Genomic DNA, 20,580 nt, shown 5'->3' on the forward strand with positions numbered 1-20,580 from the left:
TTTAAACAAGACTAATTACAGAAGCAAGACATTTTTACATGAAAACAAGTCTTAGAAATGAGTTAATTACCAGACCTGTTCAGCTCTTTGGTTTTCTCTGATTGTACTAATAGTCCTGGGCAAAGATTAGGCACTATTAGCATGACCCTACATTCATGAAGATCCAATATCCTGAGTTGGAAAGTTGTTCATCTGACTTCTAGGTCACTATATGGTCGGAGTTAACCAATCAAAAGTACTTATTGTCATCTAAATAACTCTGATGCCAACCTGACTTCCAGTGTTGTTTTTCCCATTTCAGTTTGTGTTCATATGAATTTACCAGTCAGATAAGACATTATTATATTACACCCAAATCTGATGGTTGTTGCTTCTTTTAATCCGCTTCAGATATAGTTCATTTCCAACATTAGGGAAATTATGTGACTTATGAAATTAGAAATTTCACTTGTTGCCTAATAAAGTTGTATTTAAAACCTTTTTTAAGGCCTTTTGTGGGCTTCATTAAAGGAACAGCTGTCAACACCTGTTTCTCCAGCACCTCATAAACATACAGAAGGCGTTTTTCTCCAGATCTGAATGAAGATCATTTATGGACCCTAACAGTTACAGAACAGCCCTCATGTTAGCAGGTTATGTAAGTTGCAATAAATATAACATCATTTTGAACACTTTCAATACACAAAAATATCAATTTTAATTTGTTATTTTATTTACATAAAAACAGCATGAACGGACTTTCAGCCACTTTGGTCCTAAGTGCTTGTGAAGCACTACCATTTAACCACCTTATAAAATTGTTTCACAAACAGGTGTTAACATTCAGTAGAGACAGAACAGTGTGTTGTTTTTCTGACTCCCTGTAAATGGGTGTCTGCCAAGGCTTGAAAACCTACTATAATACACAAAAAAACTCTGTTAACACAGGTACATCTTAGGTCTGCGAATGTTCTGATCCATATCAGATGTTATGACGTCATCGGGTTGCCTTGCGACTACCTGTTAACAGGCTAAAATGGCTCATGTGTAACTTTTGAGCATCAACAAAAAAACATAGTGACATTTTTATTTCACAAAAATAGCATGTGATTTCTATCCACAGAACCTGAATTATGTATGACATATTACGGCATCATCGTGTTGCCTAGTAAGTGCCTACCGCCAGGCTAAAAAGATTCATTTGGAGCGTTGTGCACCTGTGACACCTTAGACCGCCAATGTTTCATTTTTTGTTTTACAACAATAGCATCTAATTTAAATCCACAGTATGCACGACACATTATAACAAGATTATTATGTTAATTAACAACTACGTAACAAGTTTTCATAGCGGTGAGCACTAAAAATACTGGAGTGGCTCACCAAAAACAGGATTTCCAGTTTTATTATGCTGTTGTCAAATATGGGTTCCTTAAAAAAAAAACACAAGGCAAAAAAGAGGGAACGAAAAGAAATATATGTGCAGTTAATTTCCTGCTATTAAACTTGATATGACTGATAAAGATGCGTATGAAAACCAAGTAAGATTTTTGAAATTGTAGGGTGTCTACCTCTTTCTCTTTCACATTTCTTAATCTTATTACCAACATAAGGCGGTCTTGCCAGGTGGGGCAGCTGGGGGGGCAAACAAATTTTGAATGGGTGGCCAGTGTCCTCAACAGACTAAATTCACAGATCAAACAAAATGGTAGCATAGACATGTACTATACAAACGAGAGCAGTGAGAGTGAATCATTTCAGAGTTGGAGCTGCAAAACAAAACTTGAACTAAAGGTTGGTAAGATGCTATAAAGCTGAAACTGAGCCTCTTATTCATCTGATCTGTTGTTAACATGTTGCATTATGCAATAATGCAGCTTTAAATTTATAAGCATATTTGAACATGTATTAATTTCCGACAGAAATCAGATGGGTGCAGTTTTCCCCCTTCTCCACCTGTCTTTAATTATTCCTGTAATCTTGTTGTGTGCTGTGCTCATATTTTTGCACGCAAACGTCTTCCTGTTCAACAGCACCTTGATGTTGATAGAAAACAAAAATCAACACAATTTCACTCTGTAATTTTCCAACAGTCTTTACAACCCCGCATTACTTACCAGTGGGCATTCACAGTGAGGGAACCAGCTGTCTGCTTTTTCAGTTAGGATCAAGTGATACTTTATTATTTTCTCTGTGTTCTGGGGAGGCAGGAAAGCTGGGATGACTGGCGCAGCTGCAGTGCTGCCAAGTCAAACAGCAGGGTTTATTTGTGGACAAGTGTAGGGGCGACACCCACCCCCCCATTCGCTGGAGACGCTTATTAAGAGTAGAGACAGGAGCCGCTGGAGACTGTAGGGGTGTATATAGAATAAGTGTGTATGTGGGTGCCTATAGGAAAAGATAAACAAGAGAAGAAGAGCAAGAGAAGGAAGGACAACAATTGAGCTAGTCTTTGGAGGAAGGAGAAGAAAAAGTCGAGTTGTTAGTGGATGTCAAAGACTATTTTCTTTTTTTTACCTTACCAAACTTAAAAGAGAGATGTCTCTCATGATTAAATGCCCACCCTCTGCCTCAGAAAGGAAATCACATGGGATGGAATGAAGAAGGAGGGCAAAGCTGGGAAGCAGCAGGCCTCTGCCACTTGGATTGTCCCTCTGGTAATCCCTGGATTTCCTGGGTTGAGACAGGAGGTAGAACAGGCACGGTGAGAGACTTAGTGAGACAGAAGGAGAATGAGAGCAAAAGGAAGTGGGACTAGAAGCAGAGACAAAGGAGAGGCAATATTCCTAACACTGGTGCTGTGTTGTGATTTCTGCAATGTGTGGTTTTGTATACAGGTATTGCTCAAAGAGTGGTGTGTGTAATCATTAGCATCTGTGCTTATGGGTGGTTGTATATTTTTTTGGAGTGTTCATGCATGTGTTTCTGTTGTGGGTATTAACTGCAATAAAGATTTGGAAGAAAGCCATGATCTGGATTGCTGTAGCTCATGCCAGATGTCACGAGTTGAAAGTGCTGCTTACCTTCAAGTACGCAAAAGATACATTCAACAAAAAAAGGGCGCCAAAGGGTATTAAAACTATTTTGGCAATGCTCTGACATTGGAGATTACATATAAGAGTTTTATGCTTGAATGTTGCCTTTACAGCCCCTGACAGGTTACATGATTCTCTAGGAATGAAACAGAGGGGATCAGGTCTTGAGGGCCTCCTTGATAAAACTGTGCGAAACAACAGTGACGCTAACACACAAGAACATCCGCACAACTTTGATGTGGTCTTGTGTTGTGTATGTTTCCACACTAATGTATTCAAGGTGCTTTTGGATTTTGGATGGGGGGTAAAATTTTAAACAACTGGAGGCTTTTGAAATAGCTCCGCCACTACTGCATGCACATGCAAACATACAGTGCAGTTTAAAAGAAAAGGGTTGTTTTTTTTTTTAATCTTTTTGGGAGCTTCTCTTTGGGGAACAGGGAAGAGACAGTGCACTTATCCTTGTAGGGATGTTATTTCAACTTGCTTACTTTTATCGTTCAGTCACCCTAGGGTGCTGTGAACCCAAATCTCCTTTTGTATTCAGTAGCTGAAACCCACAGGAGGAAGCCAGCTTGGCCCAGAGAAACCCAGCAGTGTTGTCCTGGGTCAGAGGTCTAGCTCTTCTCTTTCAGGTAATGAAACACAAGCAGCTCTCAGGGAGAAGAGATTGGTTGAGGGGAACACACCACTCTGAACTGTTTTCTTTATAAGGAACTGTTTAAACAGGCAGTAATAAAAGCAGTGTGAAATAACTGAATTTCCATTCTCTTCTGATGGCTTGAGTTTATACCAAAGGTACAACAAAGCTCTTAGTTATTTACTAATAAAATAAATCAATTACAAGGGAACTCCTTGGACAGATCTGATGGGCTAAATTAGGGCTGTTTGATATAACGATATATATCGGATGACGATATAAAAACGTCTATGTTTCATTTTATGCTATCGTTTGTTTCATGGTGTTGCAAAATAAACTGTTTACTGCAATATTTTTTCATCGTTTTGATGGTCACTGTAGTGGTTATATTAATTTAAAGTTAAAGTTCTCTCTTTCTCTTATATTTTATATAACCACACTACAGACGGACAAGTGCCTGTTTTTATGCGTTGTGGTTAGCAACAACGAAGATAACACCATTGCGTGCCCGCTTGTTTATGTTCCACTTAAACCTTTCACAATAAAGCTCAAGACCCTGTTGAGACTTTTCAAAATAAACTGAATCACGTGAAAGATGCAGAGTATTTACAGATGAGAATTAAAAAAGAGCCGCCAGGTGCTCAAAAATAAACCTTAGACTCAAACGTTAGAACAGCCTTTTCCCCGCAGCACGCCGTGTAATAAATACTCACAAAGAAAACAGCGGCCGTTACAACTTATGTCTAAAAATGTATCGTTTCATGCATCGGTTAAAACCCTCGACTCCAGCTACATGACGCGCAGCTGGAAACACTTCACGCAAGTCGAGCTGCCCGAGATTCACAGAATTTACAGAAAATGTTACATTTTTGTGATTTATATGGTTATCGGACGATAGATGTCTTATATCAGGATATGAGATTTTGGTCATATCGCACAGCCCTAGGCTAAATGTGACTTGCATCTGTATTAGCCTATTACCCTTCTGATAGTCCAATTTCAAGAGCCGGGAAGTCGTTCATTCAACTTCTAGATCACTTTACACTTGCACAACACAGAAGAGCCACCTCCACAGGACAAGACTCAGCAGTCCATCTGCATCTTAAGGATAAAGGACACTCTTTCGAGGATGCCAATGTTCCCATTTTGGACAGAGAGGACAGATGGTTTGAAAGAGGAGTGAAAGAAGCATCTATGTCCACTGTGAGCGACCATCTTTGAACAGAGGCGGGGGTTTACGACACCAACTGTCTGCCATCTATAATCCAGTTTTGAGATCCCTTCCCAGACGCCTTAACGCCCACTCACATCCTGGGCCATCTGACCTCAGGAATTCGCATGATAAGGTGGGGCCAGGTTTCACAATGAACACACCCGAAACTCTGGCTGATTGGGACCCACGCCCAGTTTCCCACTTTGGCTCAGGCGATTAGAGGATCATCAGGGGGTCCTTTTGTCCCTCTGTGGGGGGTCACTCCCACTAGGTTTATATCTGGGACTCTCCACCATTTGACCTTAGAACTGAAGAAGCTTCTCGGATGAGAGGTGAAACGTCTTCAAGCAACTTAAAGAAGTCCAGACACTTTTCTTTGCAAGCTCCTTTGACTACGATGACCTGGACGACTGAGAACCTTCACAGACATCACTTTACACTGATATCGCGAGCTAATCGCAATCCTCTTGCTATCAGCCACAATATCTAATTTGATTGGTCATATTTTTGATACGATGCCAACAACCAAGCAACTCTTGTGGCAGAATTTTCTGGCTTCTGGGGCTGTTTTTTTTCCCAACTTCAGCTGGTTTTCATGGAAACTCATTTTTCATATTATACTGACATCACATCAATGCACAGAAATGTAGACAAACCTCAGACCAAACTGCAGGTGGTCAAGTTGCATTGTGGGCAACATAGACATTTGATTTTGACAAGGAAGAATGTGTGACATAATAACCATTGCAGTATGCTGCCAGTTTGCTATTTTTCTATTTTAATTACCACACAAAACCAATAGACCAGCAACAACATGTGTTTTTAGTCATTTTATTTATGTAATCTTTAACTCTTGTTAGCTGCTGGTTTCACTCACAAAGATAATGTCGCAGGATAATATTAAAGCACATCATTTAACTACAAGAAACTACAAAAACTGCCTTATTAAAATAAGCAGTCATGTGCAGGAAACTAAGACTAAATAGGAAAAAAGGAAATGACTTTCTGCTATTTCCCTTGCTCTTTGCCTTTCTTCTTGGAATTGGTATGTTTTCAGTGCCATTTGCCTGTCTTACTATTTGTCAACAAGATTAAAGAAAACCAACAAGCAAGACTTCATAAAATTGAGTGGAGAGGTAAAGGAGAGGAACCGTTGAAATTCTGATGTGGGTCCAGAATAAGGAGTGAATCAACATATTAAGAAATGGGGCAGTTTTTGCACAGAATTGCTTCACATAATTTCCTTGGGGATTATTAAAGTATTCTGATCATCTATCAGAGGAAAAATGACAACTCATTACATTTTGGTGGTGATCTGGTAAACTGTAGGGTATATACTGTTTAGATGTTTTTACCTGCTCAGAGAGTTGTTTTCCTTGTTCACGAGGCCAAAAACATAACTATACATAGATATCCAATCAGAGACAAACATAAGAGAAAAAGGGGAAACACTGTGAAGGAACACACTATCTCAGCTCTCTGTCCTGGTGCTGGCAAGCCTTTGCTAAGCTTTAATACACCTGACTGCTGCCTGGTTACAGCCAACACCCATGCCAGGCCTTACCCATACATTTCATGCTCACTTTCCCAAACTCTCCACTACACAACTGGAGAAGAATCACCTCCATATGTGCAACACATGCTCATCACAGAGAACAAGGCTTTGTTCGTCTTTCACACTTTCAGCTCTATTTGGCCTTTGTACTCAGACCTCTTTCTTTTCGCCCTTTGTTCGTTGTCTCGCTCTGAGTTTGCAGGAACATGGAACAATGTGTCATTGCTTTACTGAGACAAAATGCAAGGAGTTGAGGAGATTGGACAAGAAGGTGGAGAAAATATGGAAGCAGACAGAATGAATATGTGACCATGTTTCCTTTTTTAGCTTTATAAAACGACTGCTCTGTGTGTCTTTTGTTTTTAGTGACTCCTGTGTACTTACTTCTAAAGTAAATCATATTTTGCTTCTTTGCCAGATTTCAGAGTTTGGCCTCCACACTCTGACACTTCCTTCTGCAGTTCTTTAGCTATAAGCACTACTCACATTCTTCAACATTCTCAGTTCCAGTACCTTGTCATCGGCACCTACTCATTATATGCTTCAGACCCATAAAACCCTCAGACAAGCTAACACTACTGCTAGCTAACAGCCAGGATTTAATGCACTTCAAGGTCAATTGTTGTAATGTACACACAAGTTGATAAACGACATTTTCTTAAACTTAAAAAGATCTCTGGGATTTTTTTAATGCTCATTATCCTTCCCAACCCCTGCTCTCTGTTTTCCCTCCAAAGCTTGCTAATGAATTTTTGGAGTGCTGAACTCAGATTGCAGGTTCCAAGACTATCCATGTGCACTTCTCCTTCCAGCTTTGTTCTTATAAAGCTTTTATTTAATTACAATTGGAGTTTCGCACGCATGTATTAGAAGAGATTAGGAAAAAAAGAGAACTTAGACCTGCAGTAGTAAACTATGTGGTGAAAACGGTCAGTATTTGTTATTTTGAAAAGGTCTGGCTATAAAAAAGTTGGTCTGTCAGAGTGAGTCGATCACTTCAGTGTGAGAACAACCACTCTGTTAGTCAACGTGTGCATGCGCGCGCGCACACACACACACACACACACACACACACACACACACACACACACACACACACACACAGGGAATGTTTGCGTTTTTCCTCTCACTGCCTCTTTCTCCGTCTTTGCGTCCCCTGTGGTGACTGACGTGCTCTTTCATTCAGTCCAGCACATAACTTGAGCACCATGGTTACAGCTGCAGAGATGTTCCTTTCCCTTCCCAGGGGACAATATTGAAATAACATCTCCCCTACCAACACAACCAACCATGGTCTTGACATCTCGCCAGTTGTGTCCAGATCTGTCTGGTCCAATGTAAAGAAAAGTATTGAAGTTGGCTGCATAGCAAAAATCCTTGCAGGTGTGCAAGGTTTACCAGCTTCTGACCCTGAGTCTGGCCAGGACCTACTGGCCAAAAGCCCTGTGGGTCAAGGACCTGGAGCCGTGGCAACTTACCGGCACAAAATCAGCTTCAACAGCAGCAAAATTAGCTTGTCTGGTGTAACAAACCTTTTGGGTTATAGCACCACTAGGGGGGGTTGCCCAACTATTGTAGTAGCTGTGGGGGTCTCCTAGTGGGTGTGTGAGTTGTTAGCGGCAGCCATTTCATGCTGCTCATGTTCCATGCTCCAAGAAAGCACCTTACTTACTGTTGTGACAAGCTGGCGCTGGTGGTACCAATCCCCGCGCATGTAGGTTCGGACGAGTACAGCCGAGGAGACCTGGCTTATAAAGTGTAATGTTGCTGACGGCGAATAAAGGTCTGTTATTGGATTTAACCGACTGGTTCCGTGTTATCCGGCTAACCTCCACACCACATGCCCGCTGGACCGGCTAGCCGCTCCTTCCTCGCCAGACTGCTGTTACAAAGTGGCGCCCGAACATTGTTCTCTGGATCTTCATCGTCATCCGGACCGACAGACGGTGGGCTCGGATGTTTTTCCCGTGTTTTTCAACGATCGACACTTCGGCTGAGGTGGCGTGTTTTTTTTTCTCTTCGTCTGGCTGTATTGGCCGGGCCGATAGGACCCCGTGAAGGAGCCGACCCCCCGGGATTTCAACGACATTTGCAGGCATGGAAGAGCGCCGACCCATCGCTTGACACGCTCGCCTGCGAGGGGGAGTACTCCGTGAGTAACTGTACGGTCCGTCGGACCGCTAACTCAGTGCTATTGGACCGTTACGACATCGGCGGTGCTAAAGCTAAGGCTAACGCTACAGTGACTTTGACTCAGTGTTCATCCAGAGGGACGTTTTGTTTTGTGTGAAGCATCAGAGTGTGCACGGACGCTCTCTGTCTGATGGATATTAACGCTTAGGTACTCTGTGGGAACGCTCTTTCACTTTGCCATAACTTTTGTGAGAGAGAGAGTGGTTTCGGCCATACTTTTGAAATGGCGTCCCACCCAGACACAGGCAGCGAGGGAGACGGCTGCGACTCAGATGCTGAAGCTCCCAGCCTGACTAAGTACATCATCCCTCGCTCTACCCCTCATGACCTCAATCTTAAGGTGGAAAGCTTGCAAGAAGAGGTGGAGAAACTGCGAGTCTGCTTGCACGATTCGCTGGAGCTACAAAAGAGCCTTCTGAAGCACTTGGATGGTGGCGCGAGAGGGGAACCGGGGGAGCAAACACCTCCTCAGAGAACCCCCAACCCAGTGGCTTTTTCCACGCCATTCACGCAGAAAGGGATCAACACAGAGCCCCCTCCGCTTCTCCAGCGTCAGTCGGCGGAACTCTGCAATACATCGAGGATGATCGCCGCAGCGCTGCACCAGGCCAAGCTGGAGCCCCCAGTGTTCGCTGGTGACGGCGGAGTGTCACCGGAGGAGTGGCTCCAATCAGTGGATAGCTACAGATCGTCGCTGCGCCTAACCGACTCGCAGGTTCTGAGTGAGCTCCCTCACTTCCTCAAGGGAGAGCCCAGTAAATGGTTTAGGGCCCTCAGCTCTCACATTACTACATGGGCACATTTTTACCAACTTTTTGAATCAGTGTTTGTGTCAGCTGATAACCAAGAGCACGTTTGGCGGGGCATCCTCGATCGCGTCCAATCACTAGAGGAGCCCCTCCCAACGTTTGTAGCTCACATGCTCGGTGAGTTTAATAAGCTAAGGTGCCCGCCGCCGGAGCATGAACAGATCGAGCTCATATGTAAACATTCATTGGAGAAATATCGGGTTGCGTTGTACGGTACGCCGGTCCCGTCGGTTATGGACCTACTGCTTCGCGCGCACGAGCTCCACACAGCCTTAGGTCCAGTTGGCCGCTCAACCCCTACTTCATCTCCTAGTGTTGCAAGCGCGAGAGAACCACATTGTTTTAAATGCTCCCGCCCAGGGTTTACCACACGCACGTGCCCAAGTTGCACCTGGGTTGCCCCAAAAGAACGAGGTGCTGCCAGACCCAGGGCAACCTCCCACCGACCTCTTCCAGGACCACCACCGGGCCTGGAACTGGCCGATGCTGAGGGGCTGGATTCACTGCCGGCAGCTCGTGCGGCCAGTCAGCAGTCGGGAAACCCCCGGGGGGGGAGGACATTTTAATGAGGCAGCCCTCCCCCCATTCACAAAGTATGCCTCGCCCGCATGATGCCCACCAGATTGTGCAAGGCATTGTGGGGCACATGGAAGATGTAGAGTCTGGAGCACACTGGAACACCCCACTGAAAGCCAAAATTAACTTCAACTCAGTGGCAGTGAACGCTACGCTAGATACAGGGGCATCCCTGTCTGCTGTGCGGGCTGAACTCATTTTGGAGAACAACTTGTCTCCCAGCAGGACCCACCAGTGGATGGGTCCACCGGTGAGCCTAGTAGACGGTGCTCGCTGTCTCCCGGAGGGTGTTACATGGCTGCCCATAGGGTTCTTGAACAAAAGGTTTTATCACCGGTTTGCTGTCATCCGCAACTTGTCGTCCCCCTTTGTCTTAGGGATGGACTTTATGAGCAGGGCCTCTTTGACAATCCACATCCCCTCGAGAACCGTAGTTATGGACGACAGTCCATGCCCAGGCGCGGATGAAGAGGAGGGTTGCTCAGTTGATCTGTTGAGCGATGATAATGTCATTATGACGCTTGACATGGTAGAGCCCTCGCTGGAGACCAAAGCTCTGGAGACAAACCTAACAGATAGTCAGAGAGAACTATTAGTTGTCCTCCTTGAACAATTTAGCTGCATGTTTGATGGTCATTTGGGCCGCACGTCTTTAACTGAACATGTGATCGACACGGGAGATGCGAGGCCTATTAACCTCCCCCCATACCGCACCTCCCCTGCAAAGAAACAACTCATTGAAGAGCAGGTCCAGAAAATGCTGGAAGATGGCATAATTGAACCGTCCATGAGCCCCTGGGCCGCACCTGTCGTGATCGTTAACAGGTTGGGCGCTGACCCACGGTTCTGTGTGGACTTTAGGGGGCTGAACCAGGTGACTCGGAAGGACTCATACCCCTTACCGCGGGTCGATGAGTCTCTCGACTTCCTAGCGAGAGGTCGATTCATTTCAACATTGGACCTGGCGAGGGGTTACTGGCAGGTGCCGGTCTCAGGGGACTCACGTCCTAAAACAGCCTTTGTTTCCCATTGTGGGCTGTTTCAGTTTCGCGTGCTCCCTTTCGGCCTCTGCAACGCACCAGCCACCTTTCAGAGGCTGATGCACAACGTCCTCAGCGGCCTTGTTTACAAGACATGTGCTGTATATCTGGACGACATTGTGGTTGTGTCCCCTACCTTCGAACAGCATTTGTTGGACCTGCGGGAGGTCCTTGAGAGACTTAGGTCTGCGGGTCTCTCATTGAAGCTTAAGAAATGCCAGTTCTGCCTGAAGGAGCTCACCTTCCTGGGCTACCGGGTTACCCCGGATGGCATTAAACCGGACGATGACAAAATCAAGGCTGTGATGCAGTTCAGAACTCCGTCCTCAATGAAACAGGTGCGGCAGTTTCTCGGTCTGACGGGATACTACCGCAGATTCGTAAAGGAATATGCTCGCCATGCAGAACCTCTGCACGCCCTGACAAGGAAGGATGTTACCTTTCAGTGGGATGACAGGTGTCAGGAGTCCATGGACTTCCTGAAACAGAGCATTGCGACAGCGCCTGTCCTGTCACTCCCTGACTTTTCCCGGCCTTTCTTCATCCATACGGATGCATGTGACCTTGGCTTGGGGGCGGCCTTAATGCAGAAGGATGCAGAGGGTAGGGAAGTAGCGGTCGCTTACGCAAGTCGAGCTCTTCACAAGGCAGAGAAACCATACTCTACGCCAGAAAAGGAGTGTCTGGCTGTGATTTGGGCTTTAGAACACTTTCGTCCCTATGTGGAAGGGCTTCATGTGACGGTCTTGACTGACCACAACAGCCTTAAGTGGCTGATGTCACGCCCAAACCCTACTGGCCGGTTGGCGCGGTGGTCCCTGCGCTTGCAGGACTTTGACTTTACCATCGTACACAAGGCGGGGGTACACAACAGGGTGCCAGACGCTCTGTCTCGCAACCCACTGCCTGCACCAGAGGGTCCTCCTATTGAAATCTTGCCGGAGCATGCTGTCATGTGGGGCATGGATCTTCGTGCCCAGCCTCCCCTTTTGTTAGAGGACCGAACACAACTAAGGCAGCTGCAGTTAGATGACCCAGGTGCAGGTCCAAGGCTCCGAGACCTGGAGTGTTCCCCCAATCTGGGTTCGGACGCCAGTCCTTCACCGTCCTTGGTGGTCAATGACGGCCTACTCTATTACCGAGGCCCGAAACATAAGCGCAGTCTTCGGCCCCAGGAGGAGCTGAAGCTGTATGCTCCTACGGCTCTCCGGGGTACCCTGTGCGGTTATTATCATGACCACCCTACAGCAGGTCACCTGGGGATTGCTAAGACACTAGCGAGAATGCAGTCTAGGTTTTACTGGCCCAAGATGGCATCGGAAGTTAAACGCTATGTCTTGTCGTGCCCAGTATGTCAACTCACAAAACCCAGTCAAAGAAAGCCAGCGGGCTTCATGGTCCCCATTTCGCCCCAGCGACCCTGGGAATACGCAGGGGTCGATTTTGTCGGACCACTACCTCGCACCGCTTCGGGGAACTTGTACATACTGGTCTTCGTAGACTATTTCTCGAAGTGGATCGAAGTGTGTGCGGTTCGGGATGCGACGGCTCGAGTGGCAGCCAGTAAGTTCATTAACGAGGTATTTGCTAGGCATGGGGCCCCTAGGTACCTTATTTCGGACAGGGGCTCACCTTTTGTCAGTGAGCTGTTTGATTCTGTTCTCTCCACTCTTGGGTCCACCCACCGCCTCACGACGGCGTATCATCCGCAAACTAATGCGACCGAAAGAGTGAACAGAACTCTCAAAACGGCCATCCGTGCATACGTGGGCGATAAGCACGCGTCGTGGGATAAGTTCATGTCCCAAATCTGTTTCGCGCTGCGCTCAGCCCCCCATGAGAGTACAGGACTCAGCCCTGCTATGATGTTGTATGGTAGGGAGCTGGAGACACCCCTTGACTTGCTTACTAAGCCGTCTGGAGAGAGCGAGGAGTCATCCATGCCCTATCCGGAGACCCTTAAAGCGTCGCTTCAGGAGGCCCACGATCGAGCCAGGGAGACACTGGCTCGCAGCCATGCTAGGCAGAAACGCTACTACGACCTGAGACGCCGGCCGATGACCTATGCAGTCGGAGACTTGGTGAAAGTCAAAGCTCATCATCGATCGGACGCTCAATCTTGCTTCACGGCCAAGCTGGCACCCTTGTTTACAGGGCCCCTCCGGGTTACTCAGAAGCTTGGGGAGGTCAACTACAGATTAGCCAAGATTGACACTGGTGAAGACGCAGGAGTCTTCCACGTCGTGAACGTTCAGCCATTTTACTCCTGGGACTCCACATCTCCTTCAGGGCACCGGACTTCGTCCCAGGAGAGCCTGGATGAGACTGAAACGGGGGAACAGCCCTCATTCCCGAGTTCAGGGGATATCGGAGCAGGCGGGCACCCCGCTGAGGGCGCCTCTGAGTCGCCACCGGCCAAGGGGGAACAATATCATTTGAGACCCCGCCAGTGCCCCAGAATCACTGAGGGTTGGACTGCTACCAGGTGGACTAACCGTCATCATACGGACAGACTCAATGTTGACTGAGGGTTGGTTTCATACATGTACATGCTGTAATTGTTCTGTTCATAAGGGGTGATTACTTGTTCTGTTCCACTGAGCCCTGGTAATCGTGGCCCGTGAGAGCCTTTGTTTGGTTTTCTGTTATACTGATTTGAGTGACCGGTTGTGTTGTATGTCTGACTGTTTCCCTTGTCTATGACCATCTCTGGAAGATGGATTGGCAGTAATACTGCATGTTCTATATTGTTTGCTTCAAGCACTAATTTTGTTTATTGACTGTACCAATGCTATAAGGTAAGGATGTCTAACAATTCCTCCACAACCTGCTTAGTACCTAATGTAACTATGTATAGTGAAGAAGGGTAGCGGGAGGAGGGTCACCTGGGTCCGGCTGAGGACAGCCTGCGAATTGCCGGGGGGGTGATGTAACAAACCTTTTGGGTTATAGCACCACTAGGGGGGGTTGCCCAACTATTGTAGTAGCTGTGGGGGTCTCCTAGTGGGTGTGTGAGTTGTTAGCGGCAGCCATTTCATGCTGCTCATGTTCCATGCTCCAAGAAAGCACCTTACTTACTGTTGTGACAAGCTGGCGCTGGTGGTACCAATCCCCGCGCATGTAGGTTCGGACGAGTACAGCCGAGGAGACCTGGCTTATAAAGTGTAATGTTGCTGACGGCGAATAAAGGTCTGTTATTGGATTTAACCGACTGGTTCCGTGTTATCCGGCTAACCTCCACACCACATGCCCGCTGGACCGGCTAGCCGCTCCTTCCTCGCCAGACTGCTGTTACACTGGCGATGGACCAGATAGCATTCGCTCCTCTGGGTCTGGCATCACACCTCAACATTACCTGGAGTTTAGAACAATGAACTTCATTTCTGATGCAAACAAAAATTGAGTCATACAGAGTCATTACTACAGCAGCAGTGGGGCTCCTGGATTTGAGAAGTCTTGTGTTAAAATATAAGCTAAAGAAAGCCTCGAAGTCATATGTTTACAGAACTGAAATGGTCACAGGTTTGATCAAGGCACTCTTATGTGCCTCTGGCAGGGTGACAGCACGGTGTTGGATACAGCTGAAGAATATGCTGGATGAAACATGTCAAAACAAATATATAAGATCTGACTCCTGCTATACAACAGGAAGAAAAGCACAGAGATCAGGCCCTGGCAGAGAGATAAGAGGAGGATGCAGTAGACAAAAAACAGGATGATGACAGAGTTATGTGTGCCGTTAGCTCATCAGTTGTCTCCTTGCATTATGAAACAAAAGCGGATTAAAGTGAAAAGGAGCCCACAAGACTTGTTAGCAAACACAATAACCTCAGAGAGAAGGAGAGAGAGTCACAAGGTTGAGCTTAGAGCTTGGTTGTGATTATCCCAACGTAAAGGTTACATGGAGTTTAAACATGCAATGTGCCCAATATGGGCATATATGATTGCGAAAACACTGCTTAATTGCAGGAATTACGACTTAAAAATTTTGACATGGGGCTCAATCAGTTGTGCAGCTGTATCGGTCTTAAGCTGCTCTACAAATCATCTGGGGCTGGATGCTGACGTTCTCCCTGCAGTATTTTCCAAAGCACTAGTCAGGTTTCTTGGCAATTAGGATCACAGGCATGGATCAGTCTGGTTTAGTTTGAAGATATGTTGATGTTGTAATCACATCAGCTGAAACCTCTGTCTTATTGGGTGCAATGTAGAACTATGTGAATTGCAATACAATACAGGAAGAAAAAAACGTTTTCTTTCAAATGCACCTCTGGTTCCTGTAAGAGAGCTTAGCACTGACTGACAGGTCGGTCTTGATTGCCAGGCCAGTCAGAAGTGGCGTGAGATTGTAGAGGGTGGGAGCAGGGAGATTAACCCCTGGTGTCTAGGACAGCTGTGGAGGTTTTGGGCTGGCTAGCGGCTGCACGCTATAAATTCTCTCTAAAGAGGGTTTACTTTCGATTTTAATGGGTGCTATAAATTTTCTGCAACCTGGTCCTGGTGAAAGAGAAAGGAGGCTTATTTTTAAAGGGCCTCTTTCTCTTTCAATCTCTTCAGCTCTACCTTTCTTCCCTGTTCTTTCTTTCCTTCAGGAAAAAGTCAATGGCTCCTTGCCATGCATTTTGTGGTCTGCTTTTACCTGTAGTCAGCTTGTATGAAAAGCGTATGAAAATTTCCTGAAAGAAATGAAAACCCTGCAAAAGAATAAGTATTCTGCAGCAGACACTGAGTATAATAGCTTCATTGTATATTAAGGTCAATATATTTTTTAAAGAGGAACACTGGCTACGCCTGCACAATTTCTACACCTTTGTGGCAAATTCCTCTTGGGTGCACAGCAGAGGAAACTGAGTTTGTGGATGCAGAAAGTAACAGCGCCCTTCGTATGTTTCCATGTCTCTACCTGTAGGTGCTGTTTGCCTTGAACCAGACGCTGCTGCAGCACGAGGGTGTTCGAGCGGGCAGCCTCCAAGGTTCCTACACCACAGAGGACCTCATTACACACTACAACTGTGGTGACCTCAGCGCTATCATCTTAAACCATGACACCTCACAGGTTGATTCATTTAAGGACTGCTCACCCCATTGTAAAAAATATCATCACTTGTGGTTCACTTTTTAGGACTGATTTCAATAGCTTTGTGTCAAAATTCTTCAAAACCAGTTAAAACAAGTTTTTTGTGGCAAAAAGAAACAACATAAAGACTCTAAAATAAATTGCCTGCCTAATATAATACAAAGGATCTAATACCGTTAATCCACTTTGTCAAACCTTACAAAGTTTTACAACATTTCTCACATATTTCCAAATTCCAAAGTTTTGCATGGTCAGACAGCAACATACTGGTAAAGTTGGAATGTTTGGCTACAGTGAAAAAGTTGGATAATAAGTTACTTTCATGCTGGTATCACATTGCCAATGTTAGGATTGTTACTGAATAAAGTAAGATATTACACATTACAAGTTACTTTTCTACATTACATAGTCACTTACTGGACAGAATAACTAATTTCATTACTTTTGCATTACTAAGTAAAATGACCTAAAGTGTACTGTCACATAATCCGTCGTTTTTTAATTTCTCTCAGCCAGTTTTAGGCAAACTAAGAGCTAGCTGTTTTGAAGATTCTGCACTGATCTCAACTCACTTGCATACTCAGTGCAGTACAGTTTACCAGATTAATCACACCTGTGCATGTAACATCATCCTCTGCACACTATATTTAAGCTGCAGACCTACACATTCATTCTTTTTCTACCGAGAGAACTGAAAAGAATGGGAACCTGCATTCGCTGCCAAACAATGATGAATGGTTCCAGGTTTGCTTCCAGGCATAAAAACATGTTAAACTATATGAATATGTGTTTTAGGTCATGTCACTGATTTTTTCTTTCTTTCTTTTTTAATAGTGACCTAAGGTATCATGCAAGTGAGACTTGCTTTGATACCCTGCTGTAAACTTTTAACCATCAAAGACAACTTTCTTAAATTCATTTGCAGAAACTACCAAAATATTTATTTATTAACTTTGCAATTTTTTAAAGCAGAAAAAAGGCGAACCTTTGAACTTCTAAGTTAGCTATGTTTTGCTGGAAAAGGGAATCGTCTACTTATCGTTCCTGATTCACTAAAAATCCTCACAGAAAATACTAGCTAGTGGTAGCAAAACATCTGTAACAGTGCTCAGAACTTGAATCTGTCAGATCCTCGATTTGAGTTGGCAAACTTCTCATACCCACTTCTGTGCCATTACACTATCGTCACCTCTAACTTTTGGGCTTACACGTCAATTCCACAAATCTGCACATTGCCATATTAATCCTTCTCAGCCTCAAGTTACTTGATAGTCTGACACTTTAATAGCTCTGGACTCCACTGTAAATACACCATCTAACCTCCTCCAACTTATTTCCTAACATAGCCTTTGCTCCTTTGGTGATGGTCTCTTAATCAGTCTTCATACCCAGCTGTCAAGAGGCCATTCGGCATTAAGTACACGCACACACACACACACGCACACATACCTACAAATACATGTGGTAGACACAACATGTAGTGGCTCTCAATCCATCTCTGCCTTTTAAATGCAGATTTGCTCAAACGCTCTCCTCATAAGTCAATTATGCTGTGTCAACCTTCCTCACTGATCCTTAAGTCCCATTAAACCCAAAAGACCATGTAACCTCAACTCACTGCTCGAGTTCCACATCATATCCACTAGAGACACACACTATATGAAAAAACTTACTGTACACACAAACTCACAATGCCTTTACAATTCAGCGCTGACAAATGACATGCGATTGCTTTTTTTTCTCCGTGTTTCTATGCCTGTCTCTCTCATTGTCTGCTTTTATACACCTTTTTCTTCCTGTGAGCCATGAAGGGCTGTTAGCCACTATTTCACCTGCAGTTTAACTCATACCAGTTTGCCCCTGCTCCTCATGTCATAATAACATGTATTAACATTCCCCAACATATGCTACAGCAATCAGATGCCTGACTTCAGAGCTCACTTCTGTAGCCTAATGATCTATTGCAGGTTTGTGTGTCTGTGTGAATGTGAGCTTCCAGAGCTGTAAAAGGACAGGTGTTTTTTGATAGATAGGACTTAATCCAGTGGCCCCCGCTCCGACACCCCTGATGCTCTTTCAGTTCAATCTTCTTCAAATAAGAAAGAGGCCGATGGCAGGCCAGAGACCACAAGTGAGTGGAACGGTGTAAGAGAGGTTAATGTGTTTCAGCATTCAACCGGTCCCAAATTCATCAGAAAAACAGAGTGCAAGTGAGACAGAAGAAAAACTGAAATGCAAAAGAAGTAAGATGAATGCATTCATTTAAGTAAACACATAAAAAAAAATGAAGAAAACAAAAGACATAGGCAAAAGTTACCTGGAGATGTAAACCATCAAAATGTAGACTGATGTGCCAAGATGAAAAATTATGTCTCAAAGGTTTAGTTTTCCACATCTGTTATGTTTCTGCATAATTTATATGGTAATATATGACTGAAAATGTTCTTAAATGCTGTATTACTCTGGGTTGTCCCTACAAGTTGTTATCACTTCAGTGCCACGATATCATCAGAGCTACAAAAAAAAGAAAGAAAGAGCAGAAGAGAAGAGAAAGGGGATTTCAAACAGCTGAATCCGAAGGGAAAGGAAAAAATAGAAGTAAACGGCTGGCAGGATATGTACGAGAACATGAGTGCAGAGCAGTACCAGTGGTGGGGAAGGGAGAAAATATCTTGCTGTCACTATGTGTTTCCTGTGGACGTTGGGATAGAGAGCAGCTAATGGCTTTTCATGTGATAACTTATCTGCGTTTACCGTTACACTCCTACCTTGACCCCTCTTTGACCGAACCCTTTTTTTCCTTGTCTTGAAACACTCACACGATCCTCTCTCATCAGCCATGAAGTCTTTCTGCACCTTTTTCTTCAGCTCTCTCTTTAAACTTTTCCATAACTTTCTTCCAAGTTTGCATTATTTTATTTATGAATCGTATAGAGCTGTCAATCTGGGTAAACCTGCGTCATTCACCCTGACAAAACACAGATAAAAAAGGCCTTGGGCTACAGATAATTGTGTAAATGCGCTTTTGTTTCTTTCTGCCTTTTTTGTTCTACTGCTGGGTTATAACAAAAAGCATGTATTTTAATTCAGTGGCATACAAACCGTTCAAATTTAATCAGACCCTGAATTTGAGGGAAAGGTTCTTTTCTTGATCTTTTATTCTAAAACTGTTTTCACACATAAACCTTTCATAGTTTCTGAAGAATGAGGCAAAGATATTTTCCAAAGCTGTCCTTTGTCACATGTAGCAAACACGAAGGAATAGTCCACTGCGCTGCGGCATATATACTGTGTGATTTAGCTAAGGTAGCTGGCTGGATAGATGTATTCATGTATGAGGCAGTGCATATGACACCAATTAACCAGCAGTAAATGAAGTATTGATATGATCTGCTTGGTTTATACATCAGTTCAGGCCAACATTGTACAAACTCTGTAAAAGTGTTCTGGCAGGTTGAAAACAACACATGTATGACTTGACTGCGTGAGACATTTGAGTTCTCACATGTGGCTCCGTCTTGCGAGACCTAGAAAAGATCAGGGCTTCAGTACATGTGTGGAAATGGCTCAGGTTTATGGACAGCGCTTAAATAAAACTTCCTTTAAGCACCTGGCCTTTATTTTTTACTAATATCACAATATAACAGTACATAAAGAGATATCGCCACTGGAAGTGGTAGCACATGATGAAGTTTATCACATTTGTAAAATATATTTACAAAAATCTCCATAACTTCCAGAAGGTTAATGAAGCAGTGAAGATTTGTTTGTGGATATAATAATAGTATGAGACATTTATAGAAAAGCAGAGTAATATATATTCCAACTGTAGACTATGGAAAAAATGACAAACCTCTAAATCCTGGAATGAGAAAATGTTTACTAATGGAAATGTATATTTGTGTAACAAACAAATGAAATTTATCCAGTGTTCTGTTGTAAATTAAGATAACTGAAGTATGAATCAAAACAGACTGAGACGGTGTGACTGAAAGGAAACATCGTATAGATTTTGGATGGATTCTGAAGTGCACCTCGTTCACATGTGGTACAATAAATCCCCTCATGTTTTCAGGCCTGACACACACACATACACATGCTAATTTACGCACCATTTGCAGCTGTTCTACTGTTGTGTAAACTTGTAGCTCAGTTCTAGACAGCAATAGCATGCTTGCACGAGTGTTCCTTGTCACAGTTAAATACAAATCCAGATTAAACACATCTGCATATGTGTAGAGTATGAAAACCAACCTCTTTGTTTCTACATTCCCACCATTATTTAAATCTGTCCTACTTTAAAGTAAGATTGGGCTATATACAATGACTTTGTACAGAACAGACTGGAAGATATAATAACAAACTGTTAGGTAATGATTAGTTTATATTAGTGTGACTGCATAGTAATCACTTTCTTAAGTAATTAAATCAGCCGCTGAGTGGAACAAACTGCTAACAACTTT

General features: G+C 44.2%; 1 protein-coding gene across 2 annotated transcripts in view; it reads left to right on the plus strand.

The window, feature by feature from the left end:
* Positions 1 to 20,580, plus strand: part of trabd2b (TraB domain containing 2B) — a 78,737-nt gene that overhangs the window by 35,563 nt on the left and 22,594 nt on the right. The window contains exon 3 of one of the 2 annotated variants that reach the window (XM_026157668.2): positions 15,950 to 16,096. The exons of the other annotated variant lie outside the window; for it this stretch is intronic. Coding sequence (XP_026013453.2) covers positions 15,950 to 16,096 — 147 coding nt within the window. The remainder of the gene's footprint in view (positions 1 to 15,949; positions 16,097 to 20,580) is intronic. 2 annotated transcript variants of the gene reach the window in all.

This window comes from Astatotilapia calliptera, chromosome 23 (genome assembly GCF_964374335.1).
Source record: "Astatotilapia calliptera chromosome 23, fAstCal68.1, whole genome shotgun sequence".
In the NCBI taxonomy this organism is placed as follows: Eukaryota; Metazoa; Chordata; class Actinopteri; order Cichliformes; family Cichlidae; genus Astatotilapia; species Astatotilapia calliptera.